At 35.4% G+C, this 21,379-nt stretch overlaps 3 protein-coding genes across 4 annotated transcripts; 2 read left to right on the top strand and 1 right to left on the bottom strand.

Moving 5' to 3' along the window:
- Positions 1 to 74: 74 nt before the first annotated feature.
- On the top strand, positions 75 to 3,808 carry LOC105213544 (zinc finger protein 165). The gene is made up of 3 exons (XM_011186437.3): positions 75 to 1,763; positions 1,821 to 2,017; positions 2,078 to 3,808. The coding sequence occupies exons 1-3, from the start codon at positions 608 to 610 to the stop codon at positions 2,879 to 2,881; spliced, it is 2,157 nt and encodes a 718-aa protein (XP_011184739.2). The 5' UTR covers positions 75 to 607; the 3' UTR covers positions 2,882 to 3,808.
- Positions 3,809 to 5,601: 1,793 nt separating this feature from the next.
- Positions 5,602 to 15,099, bottom strand: LOC105213546 (arf-GAP with coiled-coil, ANK repeat and PH domain-containing protein 2). 2 transcript variants are annotated; one of them, XM_011186443.3, is made up of 11 exons: positions 14,433 to 15,099; positions 10,979 to 11,095; positions 10,752 to 10,845; positions 10,305 to 10,469; positions 10,071 to 10,214; positions 9,672 to 9,967; positions 7,989 to 8,126; positions 7,726 to 7,878; positions 6,771 to 7,656; positions 6,337 to 6,557; positions 5,602 to 6,258 (listed from the first exon to the last, which is right to left on the bottom strand). In XM_011186443.3, the coding sequence occupies exons 1-11, from the start codon at positions 14,483 to 14,485 to the stop codon at positions 6,072 to 6,074; spliced, it is 2,454 nt and encodes an 817-aa protein (XP_011184745.2). In that variant the 5' UTR covers positions 14,486 to 15,099; the 3' UTR covers positions 5,602 to 6,071. The 2 variants fall into 2 exon arrangements, with proteins under 2 accessions (XP_011184745.2, XP_011184746.2); XM_011186444.3 differs by having other exon boundaries at positions 7,989 to 8,105; positions 14,433 to 14,938.
- Positions 15,100 to 15,491: 392 nt separating this feature from the next.
- Positions 15,492 to 21,285, top strand: LOC105213547 (serine-rich adhesin for platelets). The gene is made up of 8 exons (XM_011186446.3): positions 15,492 to 16,247; positions 16,337 to 16,431; positions 16,489 to 16,668; positions 16,727 to 16,918; positions 16,985 to 18,507; positions 18,568 to 18,894; positions 18,954 to 19,058; positions 19,134 to 21,285. Exons 1-8 carry the CDS (start codon positions 16,208 to 16,210, stop codon positions 19,192 to 19,194), a joined length of 2,523 nt encoding a protein of 840 aa, XP_011184748.2. The 5' UTR covers positions 15,492 to 16,207; the 3' UTR covers positions 19,195 to 21,285.
- Positions 21,286 to 21,379: the final 94 nt, after the last annotated feature.

Here is a 21,379-nt window from a genome sequence, read left to right as displayed (position 1 = left end):
TAATTTTTCAGGCACATTCTGCTCATCATGTTCAAGTACTTGCTTGCGATTGAGGGAAAAGTTGAAATTCTTTATTGGTAATTTAAATGGAAATAATGTGTTTAAGATGCGTATATTTAGATCATATAAATTATATGAAAGCAATTTTAACGAAATTATTTAAATTTATTGTTGATAAAAAAAAATTTGGCAATGTGGCCTGTCTTGATGCAGTACCATTCACAATCATTAGCATCATAAAGATGGAACCACGCAAGTTATCGATACAATCATATTAATATCGAGTACAGTTGCGAATTCTTGTAAATATTTTCATGTTTTTTGTTCAGTAATAAAATTATGATAATGATATAAAAAATGTAGCACTTTAGAGTGTATAACGATTAAGTATTAATGTCAATTTAAATAATGCACTGAACGGTGACAATAAATATTAGTGAACAATTGTTATCGAACGTATTCAGATATCGAGTATTTTTTACAAATAGTTACATCCTTAATACGTTTTGTTTATCCATTGCAATTTGTTTTGTGCTTGATTGGAAGAATAAATAATAAACCTAATAAGAGACTTATTATTGTTATAAAATACATATAAAAAGGTGAAATGGGGGAAGCCACTTATCCAGATCTGGAGAAAATGTGTAGATTGTGTCTACGCATTTTTGATCAGTCAGAACTTGTCGATATTTTTCCACAAAGTGGAGCCTCCGCAGACAGTACTTCGGTGCAGCTGTCCATACCAATGCGTATCATGGCATGCGCCGCTTTGGAAGTACAAACTGGCGATGGACTGCCGAAATCAATATGCACCGAATGTCGTTACCAGTTAGAAAAGTCATACTATTTTCGCAAACGTAATCAACAATCTGATAGCAAATTGCGCAAACATATTCGTCTGTTAAACCTTGGTAAAAAGAGCCGTGTTTTTGAGAAATCGGAGGATGACGATTTCGAAGATGAACTAGAATACGAGGATTCTATTAAATTTATACAGAAAACTGAAGAAGAAAAGAAGGCGTCAGAAATAACATTATGGGAACAAAAGTCTCAGAAAGAGCTTGATGAAAAGATTGCTGAAGCCAAAAGAGAATGGATAGAAAAATATAAAATTGATGTGCGCGATGAGGTAGCAATGGAGTTACGTAGTGCTGTCGTAGCTGAAGTGAAAGAGGAGTTGAGATGTGAAATGGAGCAGGATTTACGAACGGCTCTACGCGATGAATGCTTGGAGCAGGCAAAGGAAGAGCTGCGTTTAGATGTAATGGAAGAATGTCGTGAACAAGAAAGACTAGCACTGCTCGACGATTTGCAAGCTTTTTTAAATACAAAAAGAGATCCAACCATGACGACTAAGGGGAACACAATAATAGTTTCAAAAGCAATTGAGCAGAACATAGAACAAAAAGTGGTACAACAAAAGGAAAGAAATGAAAAGGTACCAATGGCGGAAAAGAGAAGGGCATCAGCGTCACCCGCTAAAGGCGAAATCGTTAATAATAATGACATATGTGCAGAAACAGAAGCCGATGGCGATGTCGAGGGTGAAGCTGAAGAAGAGCCGGAATTCTATTTAATAGAGTCAATCAATAGTCATGAAGGTGAAGGTTCTTTAGTATCAGAAAAGGCACCTAGTAGAAAACGTCCAAAAATAGACAAAAGTCAACGGTTTGAATATTTTGAAGATAGATTAGGAAGCGGAAATTTTCGTTTAACAGCCTCGGAAAGCAGTAGTCATGAGCCTGGCACGGAATCCTATCACAGTAATTTCGGTGAAACTTAAAATTTCGAACATATTCTCATAAAATCTATTATTTCAGTTGCAGATACTGGTGATGTTCAATATTACAAAAAAGACGCCAAAAACGAAGACGAAGATGGTGAATGCGAGGAAATGGATGGAGAAGATGAAGGTGATAACGAAGAAGGAGTTATTGTTTTTAATTTTGCTGATGACATTGAAGGCGAACAAGTCGAGGCAATGGATTTCGCCGATCTTAAGAAGTTATACGTAATGGTTGGTTGTTATTCAATATATCTAGGTAAAATATATTAATAGAATGATTCACTCGTTTAGAAGTCTTCAAAGCCGGAGCAAATGGTTAGCGAAGAGAATGAAGAATCTAAACCAAACACCATGCCGACTTTTACAAAACAAATCGTGGCAAACAGTACAAATTCCGTCGATTTGGGTAACACGGTAGATTTCCCTGTACATCTACGAAAAACCGATACACCGAAGACATTCAAGTGCGAATCATGTCCCATGGTTTTCTCCACAAGCAATGCCATGAATCGTCACCTGCGCACACATCAAAAAGGCGAACAACGTGGCATATCCTACCAGTGCTCCGTGTGTCTTGTATATTTATCCTGCAAAAGCGCACTCAACCGTCATATGATCATACACACTGGCGAAAAGCCATATGTGTGTGACGAATGTGGCAAATCATTTGTGCAACGCGAAGTACTCAAGCGACATATGTTAACGCATACGGGCTCCAGACCGCATAAGTGCACACATTGCCGACGTACATTTTCACAAAAGAACAATTTAATTAATCACATAAACCGAGCGCACTCAGAAGTGCCAATGGGACAACAATACGCATGCCATCTATGCCCCAAGCGTTTCAGTCACACGTCGGGTCTTAGCCGTCATCTGGTCACACATACGGGCTTGACATTTCAATGCACCGAATGCAAGCGGAAATTCGCCGATCGTTCATCGGTGAAACGGCATATAGTGAATGTGCATGGCGTGCGAAAGAACGTTGCAATCGAAAGCGTAAAAAAAGCGACGGATGTTGAATATTACTCCGTTGAATGTGTCGACGGCGTCGAAACGACTGAGGAGAACGGCGCAGCATTTTTGGTATGATGAGGACTCGTAATTGTTTAAATTTCAAATATTATTTGTATTATTTTGCCTGAAGCACTTATGTGAGCTTATTTAGATTAAGAGGCCATCAACTTGTTACGCACAGTAACATTAAATTAGTTTTTAATTTTTTTTATAATTTTACACATCGATTTGTTGTTAACTAATTGTTAGCAATTTGTAGAATTTAAATTATTTCAAATATGTATTTCGTTTGTACAGAAAATTTAAACATACGATCATAAAAATATTTTTACAAATTAACAATAAAATTTCGAAAATCTTAAACATTTTAATTTAAGCAGTTAAGAAGAAAATCTAAAATTTTTCGATTTCATTCTTGCCTTCATTGTTCAGTTATTTGTTACGATATATACGAAGGTGGAAGCGGTTAGTTTCCTTTTCCTATTGCCTGAATCCATCGCAATAGTTACTACTAATAATCGCCGAAAGTACACCCTTTGTCCTTTGATGCTTGTCGTTCCGGTTATGTAGACGGGGCTGTGTAATGGCATCCCTATTATCGCTTCTAATTAGAATTTCATTGTTCTTAACGACTCCAGCGGACCTCAATTTTGTACCAAAATACTATTGTGATTGTCGTAGGATGGCCAAGAAACTATTTTATTTAAAAACTCCTCACTAAGCAGTTGTTTCCGGAATTTTTTCGTAAACATTTTTAAGTACAAAAATTACAAAATAAGTAATATATTAATGTTTAGTTTGCAGAAATTTTTAACAAAACACTTTTTCTTTTAAAATTCACCCCAATCACGAAAAGTGTGAACAAATTCTTGTGCACTTCTGGCAATGTCAGCATTCAAATGACACATCGCTAATACCAACAATTTTGACAGTTAAAGTTTTTGTGCCCAAACTGCGCTTGATTAAATTTTAAAATTAAATAAAAAGAACAAATTTTTAAGATTTTAATAAATATGCAATTTTTTTCTAGGGTCGGCTTTAGTATAGTATCCCCCGATTTCAGAGTTAAAATGGGTATGGTTGGAAAGAGGACGATCTCCAGATTACGAATATATATAATAGTTGCCGCAGGAGACTTATAGTTTTCGAGATATTCGCATTTAAAGTTGAAAATTTCACAAATTTTATGTGGCGATATTTCGATTATTACTTAACTTTTAATTTGTATAATACGCTTATTATACACTAACACTTCACTAAATTGTTTCCACATACTTATTTTATATCAATTGGTTTAATATTTGCTTTAAATAAGCATTTTAATTTTTAAACAATTTTGTTTATATGCACAATAACCAGTTGACAGATATCAAGTGTTGCCAAATCTACATATTTTACAAACGAATAAAAGTTAATAAAAAAATTACATGATTTATAATACATTTATTCCTGTTTCTTGAAAAACCATGATATTGGGTGGACCAGAGTTATTTTTCAAAAGCGCGGCCGAAGGCCGCAATTGCAGAAAAAAGAAATACGCGAACGATTATTATTTTTATTTTCATTTGTTTGGTTATGGCAATACTTGATATCTGTCAACCTGGTTATTGTGCATATAAACAAAATTGTTTAAAAATTAAAATGCTTATTTAAAGCAAATATTAAACCAATTGATATAAAATAAGCATGTGGAAACAATTTAGTGAAGTGTTAGTGTATAATAAGCGTATTATATAAATTAAAAGTTAAGTAATAATCGAAATATCGCCACATAAAATTTGTGAAATTTTCAACTTTAAATGCGAATATCTCGAAAACTATAAGTCTCCTGCGGCAACTATTATATATATTCGTAATCTGGAGATCGTCCTCTTTCCAACCATACCTATTTTAACCCTGAAATCGGGGGATACTATACTAAAGTTTCCCCTTTTTCTATTAATGCAATCATTTATGTAGAATTAAGTTTGTGTGTATATGTTTGATAACATATACATACATACACACATGTGTACAATTAACAATTGTTTATGTATTTTTTTTCACAGAAGCTGTTAAAACGTTAAATTGTATTAAATTGTATATAAATAATAACTAAACCTTAGCAATACGCATATTACAATATATTTGAAACATTTACGTGTATGTATATGTATATAAGTATGTATGTAGCTTAGGCGAAATTCCTAACTAACTATTCGTACAACAATGCATAAATTGTAAATTTGAGAAGGGCTTACGCAATACTTCTGCTAGAAAAGAAAATTCTGTTATTAGAAAATTTTCTTTTTTCTTTTGTAAAAAAATAGAAACAAAGCACAAAACAAATTTATAATAAATGACATACATACAATATTTTAAATATTTAACTTAACTAGTGGAAGTCTGAAAAATGTGATTTCTCGAATGCTTTCTTAAATACTTCGGTTGCGCCATAACAATTTGTTTGTTTACTCTCATTCTTTGAATAAGATGTAGTTTTTTTTCTTAGCTCTTCGATAAAATACAAGTCGGCAAAAGCGTTTAACTAAATGCACGAAACAATTGAAACTACTACTGTTGGTGTATGCAACAAGCAACAAATATTCTTTCAGTGAATAACAACGAACAATAGAGATTTACAGTTCGGTATCTCTAAAACAATGGTATAAATAGCAACAATTTTGGCAAAAATCTTCTTAAACACAAAAGTATTTTCTTTGCATACTTAACATTTGAAACGAATCATCCGTTGACGAACTATTACACGAATTATAAAATTGTCTAAATTCATATTTTCTCACATAATAATTTGGTTTTTGTTTTTTTGATTGCTCTACAGCGCTATGTATGCATGTATGTAAGTATGCTGATCATGCGAAATATTTGCATAACATGCATACGCTGCTAAATATGTTTGTATATGTATATGTATACGTAATATAGTAGGTACAAATATTCAAAATACTTTAATATATGTATGTATATATTGTGCTCAACGACGCACGCCTACATGTAGACAGTCATATTTTGTGTTAAGTTCAGTAATTTAATTTCACTTTATGTATCTATGTGTATGTGTACACCAAAAGCGGCTAATATTTATGTTTATCCCATAATCGTGTTTAATCTTTTTCTTTTTTTGCTAGTTCAATTTTCGAGTGCACTCCGTCATGCGCGCTTGCATTTTCATTTGCTTTAAATATATATAAAGGTTCATATATATATTTATTTAATTTAATAATTATTGTTTTGTAATCGACGCATTTGGCTGCAGTCGTTCGGACTAATCCGAATTGGTGAGGGAAGAACGTTGTGATTCGAGTGTGTTGGTGTCGTTGCGATTGCGCAACATGCGCGGTTGACTTGATGCAAAATTGGAAAAGTCTTTCATAACATCCTTATAGGTCTCATCTTCGCCGTTGCCTTCGTCATTCATGCCGATCTCGTCGTTCAGGCGCGTTAGACGCAAGCTAATAAAAACAAAAACAGTGATGTAATATCGTATACGATATGCGCTTATGCAATGTGTGGAGAAGCTTTGTACTTACAGTGTCACAATGTCCGCATTGCGTTGATCCACCGCTATGTCGAGTGGTTTCTTGCCCTCATTCGATGCGGTGTCATATTTGGCTTTGTGTTTAAGCAGCAAATACACCTGCGCTATGTAACCGCGTGCGGTGGACATGTGTAACGCCGTCTCGCCATTATCGTCGGCCGCATCGATAGGCACGCCATTCAGCAATAAGTACTCGCATGCCATTACCGAACCCTGTAGGGGTGTAGAGGATAGATTAGTCAAGTGAATTTGGTAAAATAATGATTTCATTTATATCTGAGTAGTCTTATAGCAGCGCGTAAAACCTAACCTCAACAAGTCAAGCTATTCTCTAAAATTTTTTTCTAGTTCAACTTCCAAAAATCCGCTTACTGCTTTGCATAACTGTATACAAAGCAAAAAAATATGCAAATTTTCCACACTCACCGACATCACCGCCTGATGCAAATAAGTGCGATTGTGATCGTTCGAATTCTTCCAGTGTTTGTTGACGCCCAGCGCATAGGCCATGCACATCACAGGCAAATTATGCACCGCAGCCGCTTTGTACAGCATGAGATTCGCATCGAGTTTGGAAAAGGGCACCTCATCTAATATTTCCGGTTCGACTTCACCATCGGTGGACTCTTGATCCGAGCCCAATATGGCGGGCGTTTCATCCGACTCCAGCGCCAAATCATCACCGATTAGCATTAAATCTTCACGCGAAATACTCAGCGAGAGCGAGGGAAGATTTATCGACTCGTCGTCATCGTCCGACTTTGAGCTGGAACGATGTCTGTCACGATGCCGACGACGGCGATATTTCTTCACCGCCCACTTGCGTGCACCCAACGAAAGTGTTGTTGTCTTACTCAAGCTACGCGGCTCCTCAGCATCAGCACCGCCACCACCACCACCACTATCAATGGATAGCACTTCGGCGGTTTCGCTGGCGAGCAGCTCTTGCGGTTTCGGCATGGCACACACGAAACGCTTCTCCACATATTTCGCCTTGATCCACGCCTCACGCACACTGATATCGCAATTCTCAGTGGCCGCCTTCAATTCACAATTCTCGCCAATGCGCGCTTCGTAGATGCGATTCACCACATTATTGCCCAATTCCATCATGACTTTCACGTTCTCCGTCTCCCAGGCGTCGAGCGTGAGCGAACGCACTTTGCTGTAGTGCACGCCGAGACTGCGATGCACACCGGAGCATTCGATGCACAGCGTTATGCCCAGATTGATGGAGGCCCAACGCGGATCTGAGCCACGACAATCGCAGCACTGCGAATTACCGGGAATTTTCAGAAATTGCTCCCAGTGACTGGAGTTAGATAATGTTAAAGCATTAAAATCATAGGCAATGTTCCTTTCAGCACAAATACTTGCGTACATTTTCCGCTTCGCATTGAGTGCATTCGTCGCCAGCGACGACTGTGGTCTGGAATGTTGGCTGTCGTGCTGTATGGCAGCGCCAATGCTTTTCTGCAGCGCTGAAATCCACAGCGACAGCATATCAGCGGAGTCGGCTTGCAAAATATGCGATCTGCGAAGTGTGTAAATATGTTTTGCGTTTAGATAAGGTTCTATATAAGGCATACATATGTATATACATATGTGTATGTATGTGAGAGTGTGTGTGTGTGTGCTACTCACTTAGTGGGCGAAATGACTTCGAAGCAAAAGCGACGATCGCCATCGTTGACGGGACGCACTGTACAAATGCGTAAATCCTCCTCCATAACGGAGAATGAATCCTCATTACTGCGTTTTCTGCAATTCGAATCCAAATCACTTCAGCGTTTTTTTACAAACACAACATAAATTGGCAAATATGTGTAGGTAGAGTAGGTAGTAGTAGTAGTAGTAGTACATAGTTGTAGTAGTAGGTGGGTATGTACGAGAGTGGTCGCGGTATGGCATGGCACACGACATAACCAACCACAACAACAACACAAACATAAAATAAATGTAAAAATTAGGACGCATACACGAGTAGAGATGAAAAAGCGAATTGAATACTAAAAACTAATGCTAGTAACTAATGCTAATTAACTTAATTTAAACTTAAACGTACTAAAAAGTTCTACTCAAAATATACTGTGCAAAGTAAATGAAATGAGCTGTGCGGGATCAGCAAATATGCGCAAGGTTTCCAACCGATTAACTAAACAAGGATAGGCAACAGGAGAGGACTTCAAAAACATACACCTACATAACGAACTTGATTTAATATATTTTAATAATGCGGCTTCAAAAAGATTTGACAAAAAATACGGTAAAAAAAAATTAAACCAAATGTGATGAATTAAAAAAAAAACAGTAATAATAATTTTGGAAAATGTTGCTGAGGCTTAGGTGGCCGCTTTCGATTTACCTTTTTCTTATTCATTGTCTGTTAAACGGAACCTAAAAAAACACTCCTCAAGACCGACAATATAGTGGGAATGGGTTTTCACGTTTTTAAAACCCTGTCTGATAGGTGGATCCAGGGAATGTGCTGAGAATATATACTAAAAAGCAATATTCGCTTTTTTAATAGACAAAAGAAACCGTGACTCTGCGCCAAAGACAACAGAACAATTTCTTTTCAGTTGCCGAATTCATAGTGCGCGACTTAATTTTATTATCGCATCCATACACGACCTAACATTCATATAATATACCCGACCTGAGGGTAAGACACGTACTTTTTAAAGCTAAGTCAGTTAGAGGTTGCCTCAAAAACGGTTGAAAACACGTTTTTAGTTCAAAATAGCAGTAAGCAAGTTCAAACAAACGATATCCAGAATACCAGTAATTGTTCTAACAACAACAAACTCAGCTCTATTTTAGTTAATTTGAAAAAAAAAAAACAGTCAGACAGACACATAACTACATAACGTTGATGACTCAGAAAAAATAGCTTAATTCTTGGTAAAAATAGTTGCAAACTATTGCTATTGTTACGCGTCTAATTAACTTGGAAATATCAGTACTATTTTTGACGTATTAAACATGCATTCCGACGCGTTCGCACAGAGTGAACACACAATTTTCAATTATCATTCCTGACGAATAATTCAGGCACTAAATGCAGCAGATAAAATTGCACAAAAACAATATATATATTTTGAAATTCCACTCAAACGAAATCACTTCACTTAATAGGCATATTTAAAAGTACAAGATGTTCCAATGTTTTAATTATTATCAAGTTCGAAAATCAGCGCTGACAACATCCTCGCATTTTCTTAAACACTAGCACTATATTCTTCTTAACACACACATATTTTTCTTTATCTTGCCACTTAATTGATAATAAACTCTGCTACCACCGCAATTGTTTGTAATACTCACCTATAGACTAGCTGATTATTGCTCAAATAGAACCAGCGACGGCACCATGTTTTGAATCCCTTCGATTTCTTCTTGAATAAATAGCCTTCGATTTTATTCGAAGTGCTATTCGTGTTTGTATCACTGAAATTGTTCACACTCATGTGACGGTTCTGCATCGCCTTCTCCAATTGTTGATAGTCGCCGCGTAAACAATTCAAATCTTCCGTTATATTCCTAAAGAATTCATCGAAATCGTTGCATAAATCGAAACCTTGATGGTAGTAGGTAACGCAAGCCTGATAGTAGTCGACGAGCTGGGTGAATAGAAAACACACACATATATGTAAGTGAATGAAGGTTACAACTTTTGACCACAACAAATTACAATAATTAAAAAAAAAAACATTGTCGACTAACCGTTGATAAAATCGATGGAACCTTACGCGATTGTACTAAAGTTATATAATTTACATAGTCTAATGCGGTGTGTTGAAAGCATGATTTACTAGCTGATAATATATTAGCTGCCTCTTGTACTTCTTGCGGCCGGTTCTTGCTTGCCTGCAAAGTGTGTAAAAGCAACAATTAGTAAAACATACAAATATTTATACAAAAACACAAGTATGACTCATTGTCGGCGCAACAACTTGCCTGTGCATTTTTTATGAGCGCATTGTCGTAACCCTCGGATACCTTAAGGAAGTGTCCTTTGTAGTCCTTAACTTGATTGATGTCGTCTTTGACGAATACTTTGAGGTTCTTCAAAACCGTGCGACTCGCTTGATCCAATAAAGTGGTATGAAACTTGTTCATTTCCTGCAAATGTTGATAGTAGGCAAAATGTATTGTATGAGTATGTACATATGTACGTAAATAAGTACGAGTATGTAAGCATTACAATCGCGGCATAGCTCATGAGTAATAGTTTGATGAATCGACAGCGATATCGAATTCGTGTACAAAAAAATAGCAATAAAATTGCGACGAGTATGCGCGCCGGCATGTGAATGGCGCTATGCGAAGCGCTCTTCTCGCACAGTGTTTAAGGCGATAAAATGAAATAACATTAAATAAAGTAAATAAATAAATTTAACGAACCTGAAAACAGTGTATCAGTTTGCCCAAAGCATTGTGCGCATTCTTATTATCGGCAAAATGTTGCTGCAAATCCCATAAGGACATAGCGAAGGCGCTGTAAAACACAAAAAAAGGGCAAAATATTATATTATGTGATAACACAGTGAGTAATAATGGCACGCTAATAGACAATGGCTAGTAAAAATAAAAAAGCAAGTGCGAACAATGTTTGCATGCTTGCAACTTACCTCTGATTCTTGACATACTCCTTGCCCGAGTCCACAGCTACACTGCAAAGTTTGATTATTTTCTCAAGACGTTGCTCCAAGTGTTCAATATCAGTTTCTTCCTTGGAAATGAACTGTCTGAAAAGCAAAACATAAATAAAATATAAATTGGAAACATTTACAATATGTAATAAGAAGTGCAGTGGAATCAGGGGACCTGTGTGTAGTTTACGAAAGCGTAAGCAAAACAAAAACAATATCGCGTTGACAATAATTAAACAAACAAAAACAACAACTGAAAAGCCGCGACACTGACGTATGTATAGGTAAAAACGTATGCAAAAATGCTGTCTAATCGATTATCAGCGCAGCGTTCAGTTAAGCGGAAAGACGCCTCTTTGCATTGTGTCTTCACCAAAGCAGTCAAAACAATAAGCAGATACATTTTTCAGATACAGAGTAAATTAAGAGTAAAAGTTAAGTGAGTTGAAGATTTGTTATTTGTTATTGTTTTTGTGATTTGTTTTGATCTTTGCTGTGGGACCCACATTCACATCTTTACTTATGATGTGGTTTATTTCGTTTTTTTTTTTTCATAAGCACATTCATAAATAAACCTGTCGTAAAGTAAATATTCAGATAGTAACAGTTCGTTTATGTAAATTTTCTCTTTCATTTTACATAAACATTGCCACTTCCTTTTTTATTTTTGCACATATATTTTTGTCTTGTTGTTTTGTTTTATTTTTTCTTTATTATAATTACATCCGTGTGACGCATAGCAATTAGTGGAATTATGTATGTCAATGAATAAATGAGAATTATATAAAAATTAAACGCGGTAGAGGATGTGCGCTTTTGGTAAGCGTTATAAGTAGCTCAAGTTATTATCGCTACATTAAATTGTAATTAATTATTTATTTATGCATTTATATTGATACATATATGAACGAGTATGTAGGTGTGTAGTGCAGAGAGCTGCCAATCTGGTAACAAAAATAGACACATTTAAATAAAACTATCGCATACACATATTAAAACTAAAAAAATATCAAATGTCTTGATTTATTAATTTTTTTCCAATTTTGAAATCTAAAAGACACACTGTTGCTCTTTGGAAAAAAATGCTTTTAACTTAGCAGGTAGTATGGGAGTACTTAAAAAGCTTTCGTATATAATTTTGTATGTGCTTGTTTATTATAAATTTTTAAAGTAATTTGTTTGAAGTATTTAGATAAGAATCTTAACCATAAGATATCAATACTGATAAAGCTATTTGGCGTGGTATTTTTGCAAAGGGGATAACTGAAATAAAAGACACATTTGGAATTTCGCTTTCAAACAACGTGCCCCCAGAAACAATCGTTTAACACAACAAAGGTTTCCTTTGTAGAAACTTGAAATTTACTTTAGACAGTAAAAAATCATTAACTCGTATAGCAAAATTGTTTTGGCGGACAAAATAAATAATTAAAGTAGAATTTCTGAAAATGAACTAAAACAATTAATACCAGACTTGAGCTACTTATAAAACGATTTGATAAAACAAATACGTTTATTTATATGTATATTGATAATATGTATGTTCCAATTATATAGATTATTTGTGCTTGGACTATAATCAAATTTAAATACAATTGAAATTCCCGAACTCAAATCACCATAATCCACAAAAATATATGTATGAAATTTGACTTCTATCGCCAATTCAAGAGTTCGATTTATGGAGAACTTCGAGATATGGAAGTTCAACTATATATTGGAAGTATATTTAAATAAAATGAAAAAAATGCATTATATAACTCCATGATAATTTAACTAGTGAAACCATGTAGTTAGCTTTTTTTGAATTTGTTCACAATTCCGTAATGATAAATTTCTGCCGAATAAACTGACTGCTCTTTGAAAATGAAAATAAAATTCCGTTAAAAACCACAAAATAGTATACAAAATTTCCTAACTCAAATCACCATAATTCACAAATTAACTTCGGGTTATAGGTTTTTTTAATTAATGTAAAGTTTTTCAATAAGTTGTAAAATATATATTAATACATAATTTTGTATTTATTTACTTTGCGTACAGTTTTATGTACAGACAGTAACTCGAATCGCCATAATGCACAAAAAACTTCGAGTTAGAGAGACTTCGATTTAAAGAATTTTCATTAAAACATATAAATTTTCAGATAGCTGTAAAATATATATTAATACACAGTTTTATTTATTTACTTCGCGTACAGTTTTATGCACAGACATTAAAATATGCATTTTGTAATTTTGTTTGTTGCCGTTTTCTAGTGTTTGCTATTGAGGCCTGTATCCCATGCCTCTGTTAAATGTTTTATACAATCTATAAGTGTAATATAATATTTTTTCTTCGCATCCACCTCAGAAACACTTTTAAAATTCTGCTTCGATAGTAAAATTTTTAATTTTACATTAGGCCTTGGTAAAAAGTTAAATTTATGGAAGGATATTTGTATGAAATTTGATTTACAAATGCTATTGCCAATTCAAGAGTTCGAGCTATGGAAGTTCCACTGAATTTACTTTTTTTTAAATATGTATATGTTCACAAAAATTTAATGACAATTTAATTCTACATTAGTACGAACGTTTTATTAAACAAGCTTTTCATATTAAATGCTTGTTGGTACTAATATCTATTGATAGACTTCCAATACACAGTTGATAACTTAAAACAAATTACTTTTAATTGACTTATGCATTTATACTTCTTAACTATCTTACTCTTCCAAAGTAATGTTTCGTGTTATTGAATTGTGTTTTATCAACATTTCACGACTGCATTTGTATACACGACAAAATTATACACAATGTAACAAAGTACATACATACATACATATGTATGTATATATGTATGTATATCTTGCCTTTTGTTCGATGATACGTAATTTATTTTATTGTTTTGTCGGAATTCGTGATGATTAAGCGTCACTCAGTCTCAGACGGCAATGAATGGCAATAGGCACGGCTGGCATTGGTAGTGGCATCGATGACCCAGCAGCTGGTGTTTAGCATGCAAATTCTCTAACATGCAAAACGACGAACAATAGCAACAAAATCCATGTTTTCGCATATCTTTGCGTATGAATACATACGTAATTGCATGCTTTTGTGCAATGCACAAAAGAGCACCTATTTTACCTGTCAATGTTCAATCTAAAGCGTACATATGCAGATGTGCGATACTCAAGCATTAAACACACCGCATCCACAGAAATAGTTCAAATACATAAAATACTCAAAAACCAAACTAAATGAAGATAACAAATATATTTGTACATTTCGATTTAAAAAGAAAGTGTTAATAAACAATATCATATACAAACGTACATACATAAAACTTCAGATACAAATTAAATCCAATAAGCACGGTTTTAAGAAGAAAAAGGGGCGTAGTACCCAGCAATTTCGCAAAACATTCTTGACCTAACACCCATTCAACTCACCTAAATCGCGGTGAATCCTTAAGACATTCCTCAAATTCTATGGTGGAACGCATCTTGGATGATTATCCTATTTGCACTTGATCAAAAGCACCAATATGTAACAAATTTGAATAGCAATATCCGATTTCTCCACCACTCAACTGATAATATCACTTATTTAACTTTTCAGCTGTTGCTCTTTCACACTCGTCATCAAAATCTTCACTACACTACTTATCTGAACATATATGTATGTATAATTGCGATTTTTCTTTCACTGCGGCACTTTGCATTTCAATAACTAATTAGTAATCATTTGGTGTGCACTATTTTGTTTTATTTTATAAAATATACCACTAACCATATAAATTGTATAAAATAATAAATATGAAACAAATTTTGAGTGGTTTACTAGATAATAACATAGACACTTTCACCAAATTGACTTTTCGCGAATTAGCTATGGCAGCTGCTTGTCATCTTTGGCTCCTGATGCTTTGACAGTTGCGTTGATGGATGCCGCGAAGAGATGGTAATAAACAATAAACTCACAGAGTTGATATGAAATTCATTGTTAAATTTATGATATGCTGACTTGAGCTGCGTTGTGAGCCGTTTTGGAAAACGATGTATGAAGAATAACAAATTTAAGTGGAAAAACTGCAAAACTTTTCAAATTTACATGAGTTTCTTAACCTTGTGTATAGCCACTGCAAAATTATTAATTTTAGCTTCAACTTTTCACTTAAAAATCAAAGTTTTCGTATACATTAATTGAAATGTTTATCTTAATACTACACTTTGAACTTTTTCTTCAATACTACAAACTGTCAGATGGCTATTATTCAAATGCTGGCAGCTCACCTTCTCAGCTGTTTAACGCTAAGATATCACATGAAGATGTCGCACATAAAGATTTATCCTAAACAATTTTTATTTATTTTATTAATCTTAATTGAATATCCCCTTTATTAAAATACCTTAAAATTTGTATTTATTTCTCAAATTATATTATTTTTAAGAAATTTCCAAATATTTTTTCTAATCGCTTTTTATCACAGCTGGTAACCTTGCGGCAAATTGTTCCAGTGCCATTCGCGAAGCAAACAATGCATTTGTTTTATTTTTCGCCTCCAAATAAGTAGGAAAACTTATTGTCTGCAATAAAATAAACAATATATTGAAATAAACAATTTATTGCAGCGATAGCACATGAAGTGTTGCGGTGTGCGAGTTCATTAAACATAGATAATTATACTGACTGCAATTATTCAGAACACGTTTAGCGATTTGCGTTGGCGGTGACTGCGGCAACGCACTGGTTAGCAGCAATAATTTATAATTATTTACATTAAAATTATTGGAATGATATAACGATATAGTAAAGTGCCAGTGGGAAAAAGAAAAACTATGTTGAGAAACTGAAAACGCAGTGAGTTCAGTGTCCTCTATGCCCTTTGTGGCAAATTTGTTTCCGTTTTTTGTATTCTCTCTTGATCGGTTGCGTGCTTCAGCTATTCGGCTTGTGAATTCTTGTTTTTACCAATTATACTATCCACATACTCGCGTTTTTTTTTTTTTGGTTTCTGTTTGACGATCATTTGCATATTTTATATAAAGTTTAATACGTCACGCGTTTAAACGGAACAAAGTAAAAATAAAAGAAAACTCGATAGTGGCTATTAGCGTGTAATTTATACAGACTATTCTGGAAACAGGGTATAAAGTAGTCGCTGCTTACAGCGAATTTTTCTTCCAGCACACTTGACACTGCAAAGTGAAGGTAGCGCGTAAATATGTGGAAGTGTCACAAATGTGGAAAACCAGTCTATTTCGGTAAGCAAATGATCTTCAAATGCTAAACCAAAAGCTTGAATTGCAATCTGGTTTTGAATGGTAACTTATACATTATTCTATCCCACCAGCGGAGCGCAAACAATCGTTAGGCTACGATTGGCATCCAGAATGTTTACGTTGTGAGGAATGCGGCAAGCGGCTGAATCCAGGCCAACATGCCGAGGTTTGCCTTTGTTCGCTTATACTTATACAAAAAAAATTATTTAATTCTATTATTTAGCATAAAGGAGTGCCTTACTGTCATGTGCCATGCTATGGTGCGCTCTTCGGACCGCAACTATTCGGACATGGCACACGTGTGGAATCACATAAGAGCTATGGTGTAAAAGGAGCACAACGCTCTTTCATTGGCAATGGTGGCCCGGTTTTGCCTAGAGATCATTTGGAGAGTAAACTAAAGGTAAGAATTAAACAAAGCGTAGCAAATACAAACGTTAATACACAATGTTCCTCTTCAGGTTTACAACCAATTTTACGACAATAAGAGCATGGAAATAAGAAGCCGCGAAGTGAATAATCGGCTAATACTAGAAGGTGCATTGCGAGTTTCTTGGGGTGTACATGGTGTGATACATCTGAAAGAAGACGATGATCAGCGTACTCTCGTTGTGCGTAAAAGGAATTCAAAGCGTGTTTCAAAAGCAGCTGATGTGAGTTTGTAAATACAAAAATATTTTAAATTGTTTTTAAAACACTTGCATTTTTTTCCATTTTAGGACAGCCCATCGGATAAGGAAAACGACATTAGCGAGTCACTGGAAGCGCCAACAACAGCAAGTGAAGTCGAAAACATGTCAACAGATATATCGCTCTCAGAGAGCATGACATTCGACTCAAGCAGTTTGAATGAATACCCGCTGACAGATTTACCCACAACGCCAGAAGAAGCCTCTGCCAATACCACTGCTGGTGCTGATGGTGCTGCTGTGCCTTTACTAAACGGCACCATTGGGCGTGCTAACGATGACGAAGAGTCCGTATCCACAAGCACTTTATGTGGCACGGATACAACGATCACTACAGCATCCACCAGTTGCATGTCGGCAACTTTGCCTTCGAAATTGGATAATTTAGAGAAATTGGAATGGGATGAGATCGACGATTTACTACAGGTGGAGCGTCGCGTTAGCGAAAAGGATAAAATTTATGAAACGATGCCGGTGAAATTGCCGTCGTCCCAAACGTCTTCCAGCGGTAGCTCACCCTCAAAAACGATTTCGGCACACAATCTCACCGAAAGCACGAATACCACCAGCGAAGTGCCATCGCCATCGCCATCATCACCAACGTCTTCTTCCACAACTACCAATAATAGTAATAGCAATAGTGAGAGTACCAGCACTTCTTCCGACAATTTTGTCACCGCAACATCGGCGACCATAAACACCAGCACTACAACAGCGGATAATTTCGAGTCGTCCGATGATGCCACACTCAAACCGATGGATTTTGAGGAATTCAAACGTAGTGTTCATCTAGATTATGTGAGTGGTGCCAATTCGTTTCGTGAGCCCAACGAGGACTCGCTGAAGCGCAACCAGCCAATCGATCCGTCGAGAATAAACGATTCGCTCAAGTTCTACGGCGAGAGCCCGATGAGCAAGAGTTTCAATTGTGAGCATGCCTTGCGTTCCATCGATGCGAATTTAATCAACGATACGCTACATTTGAAGAGCGGCACTGCTAGTCCTCACTCAATGCAACGCATGTATGCCTTGCAAAAGAGTGGCTCCGCCACAGCAGCAACGGGTGGCAACACCAAAAATCTATCAACGTATCAATATGGACACCACCATTTCGATAAGGGCATAAATCGCTCCAAGTCAGGACCGTCGTGTTTTGATTACTCGGACAGCGATGATGACGACTCAACGCTGAAACCGCAACAATCGGCCACCATACGACGTAGTGATGTGCCGCAACGGTATCTGAAAATCGAAATGGACTGCTATCCGAAAGATAACGACAAAGGTAGTGTTAGTGAGGCGGATTCCAGTCGCGCCGATGCGCCATCAATTACCGTGTCAAACAGTGGTAACGCTGGTGGCGATGAGTTGACGCAGACGGAGGAGATGTACACGGCTAGCAGGGGAGGCGGAGAGATGCACAATGGCGGCGTTGGCGGTGATGATGATGATGATGCCGATCCACCGCTGCATGTTACCGAGGACGGCGTGGTGTTGCGTAGGCCGCCTCGCACTGGTGCCGCAGCCATCAAGCGCCGCAGTGGCAACAGAAGGTGATAAGCGTGAATTTCAAAAATTGTTTTTCATAAAATAAAATAAATATTTCCTTGCAGATCACGCACAAAATTAAAGCGTCGCTGTTCCATCAATGGACACTTTTATAATCGCGAAACATCGTTCTTCACGCCGCCTTACGGTTCGCTAATGTCGGTGTGGGTCACATCGTTGGTCACCACAAACGATGTGATCAATTTGCTGTTAGAGAAATATAAGGTCGACAGTGCTGTGGAGAATTTTTCGCTCTTCATTATACGCGATAATGGCGAACAGAAACGCTTGAAAGAGACTGATTATCCGTTGTTGACGCGCGTCATGATGGGACCGCATGAGGATGTGGCGCGGCTCTATCTGGTCGATGCGAAGAAGACGGATGAAATTAGGTAACGATAGACACCTTCGCACGTAAAATACAATTCTCTAAAGCTACCTTTCTTTTCAGCAATGAGGTGGCTCAGTTCATAAACCTCTCACTGCCCGAGTGTCGAGCAATTTTGGAACGCTACGATGATGAGTTGGAGCGCGAAGTGACCAAAGTTAGAGATAGGTAACAGTAACAGTAAAATGAAAATCTCACAGCTTTTATTAATCAACCATTTTGTATCACCACTTCCACTTGCAGATATGCCGAGTTGCGTCGTCGCATCATCAATCGCATGGAATCGCTGAAGGTGCATCTATAAATATGCTTCAAGTTTGCCTCGTTTACTCTTTTACCGTACTTTTACATTTACATTTCGTTTCAATTTCTATTGAAATCGTTGTCTCAAATATTTTTTTCACGCTCGATGCGTGCGCACTTAAACTGTTGTAACAGCTCAAATATCATGCAAATAACAAATTTACATAGTTTTAGTGGTAAAAATGCACATAAGCAGCAGATGTAACGCATTTAAAGATTCTCAATTAGCACAAAAATAAGGGTAATTTTCGAAAATTAAGTTTTCGAAAACTTCGTTTGCGCCAAAAAATCGGTTTGAAAACTTCAATATTGAATAATTAAAACACGAAATTGTGCTGCCTTTTAGAACAATAATAGAAATTAAAATGTTGTAGTAGTAGCAGCAATGAATCGACGATTTGAAAAACATGATGTTTTAGAAACGCTAAAGGTTCGAAATATGTCAATTTGTTGTGATTCGAATATTGAAAAATACTGCAAATCCTGAAGTTTCGTAATTTAATGCTGTAAATTGTTCTAATGTTCGAAATTCGAAAATTAAAAAATTTCGAAACGTCAACTTTTCGAAAATAAATACAAATGTTTGAATTTTTTGCTATTTGAAAAAAAAATCTGATCGCAAATTCTTGAAGGTTTTTGAATATGTTCGAATTGCTAGCGTTTCGAAAACTAAATTAATGTTTCGAATTTGAATCTTAAATAATTTCGAAACTTAAAACTTTTTAAAAGTAAAAAATATGAAAGTAAAAAAAGAGAAAAAATGTTCGAATTTTTAACTATTTGAAAAAAATCAAATCACGATCCTTCGAATGTTTCGAAAACTTAAATTTTAGAGAAAAAATCTTCGAATTCTTAATTACTAAAGAAAAAATCTCAAATCATAAGTTAGAAATCTCGATTCGGTTGGTGACTTATACCAATTCGAATTTGTCGATTTACTTTGAATCCATAGCGTTTACTGTGTTCGAATTACTTTTCGAATGTGCAAGCATTTTTCATATAATTTCTATAACGTGCTAAATGAAACAAAGCTCCAGTGAAGATGCAATATAATGTCAATTGATATAAAATACTTTTAAAAACATTTGTGAATCTCTTTTTGAAATTCGTAAGAGAATGCTCCTATAGTATATATATCGTATAAGCGTTTCTTTTCAAGAAGCATTACACGTAAAAATTATAATAATAACAATAACATAGTTGTCTTCGATTGGACAATATTTGGAGAGTGTCGATTCGAACAAATAACTGGTATAAATTAAAAGGACTGGTATAAGCATTAGAAGGGATACTAGAGGGAGTTTATATCGTCTGCCTAAGGCAGCTACCGGCTGTTTTGTATTGAATAACATTTTGTTACTGTCTTTTGTAACTCGTTTGACAAGATGACCGTGTTCAAATCTAGTGTGTAGTGTTCGAAGATGCGGATACAGTTTGAACATAACGAGCAGAGAAGTAGCGAATCGAATTTGGCCAATATTTCAACTTAGCCATACATATATTTGAGCGAAATTCTATTTTAAGCAGAAATTGTACGCTGCCAAGCCATCTCAAAATGTTTAAAGTATTCAAAATTACTCTCACCACATATTTTCTATCAACCTAGGCTTCAAATTGTAACAAATGGGTGTTAAACGTGCAAGTATTATTTTTAAAATTTGGAATTGTGCAACATTTTATTGCATTTAAATAACGGTTAATATGTGTAATTGTCACTAACAAATGCCATTTTTACTTCGATTACAAACAATTACATAAACATATCCTTATAAGCTATATACATAGGTACTTTGGTTTGTTCACTCGCTCCTGCCAGCGAGTAATAACAATTTATTTATTAACCAAAAATTTTTTGTTTAGCTTTAAGTTACTAAAAAAAATGTAATACACAATTACAAAAACAACATAATCAAAACTATTATTATTATTTTTATTTAATTTTTTTATTTTTAATTACAATTTATATAATTAGCATAATTATGCAATACTTTTCTTTGTAGTATTAGTACAACAACAAAACAAATAAATGAACAAATGTTTGCAATATAAATACAAGAAGCAACAAATTAATGGCGTGAAGATCATTTTTAATCACACACAAGATAATGAGAAATTGTGAATTATGAAAAAGAATTTTATATATGAATTTAACGTTTAACCGTTGCGTTTTGGTGAATAGCAAGAAA

This window comes from Zeugodacus cucurbitae, chromosome 2 (genome assembly GCF_028554725.1).
Source record: "Zeugodacus cucurbitae isolate PBARC_wt_2022May chromosome 2, idZeuCucr1.2, whole genome shotgun sequence".
NCBI lineage: Eukaryota > Metazoa > Arthropoda > Insecta > Diptera > Tephritidae > Zeugodacus > Zeugodacus cucurbitae.
The sequence above is the reverse complement of the archived record's forward strand: the minus strand, read 5'-3'. Positions and strand labels throughout refer to the sequence as shown.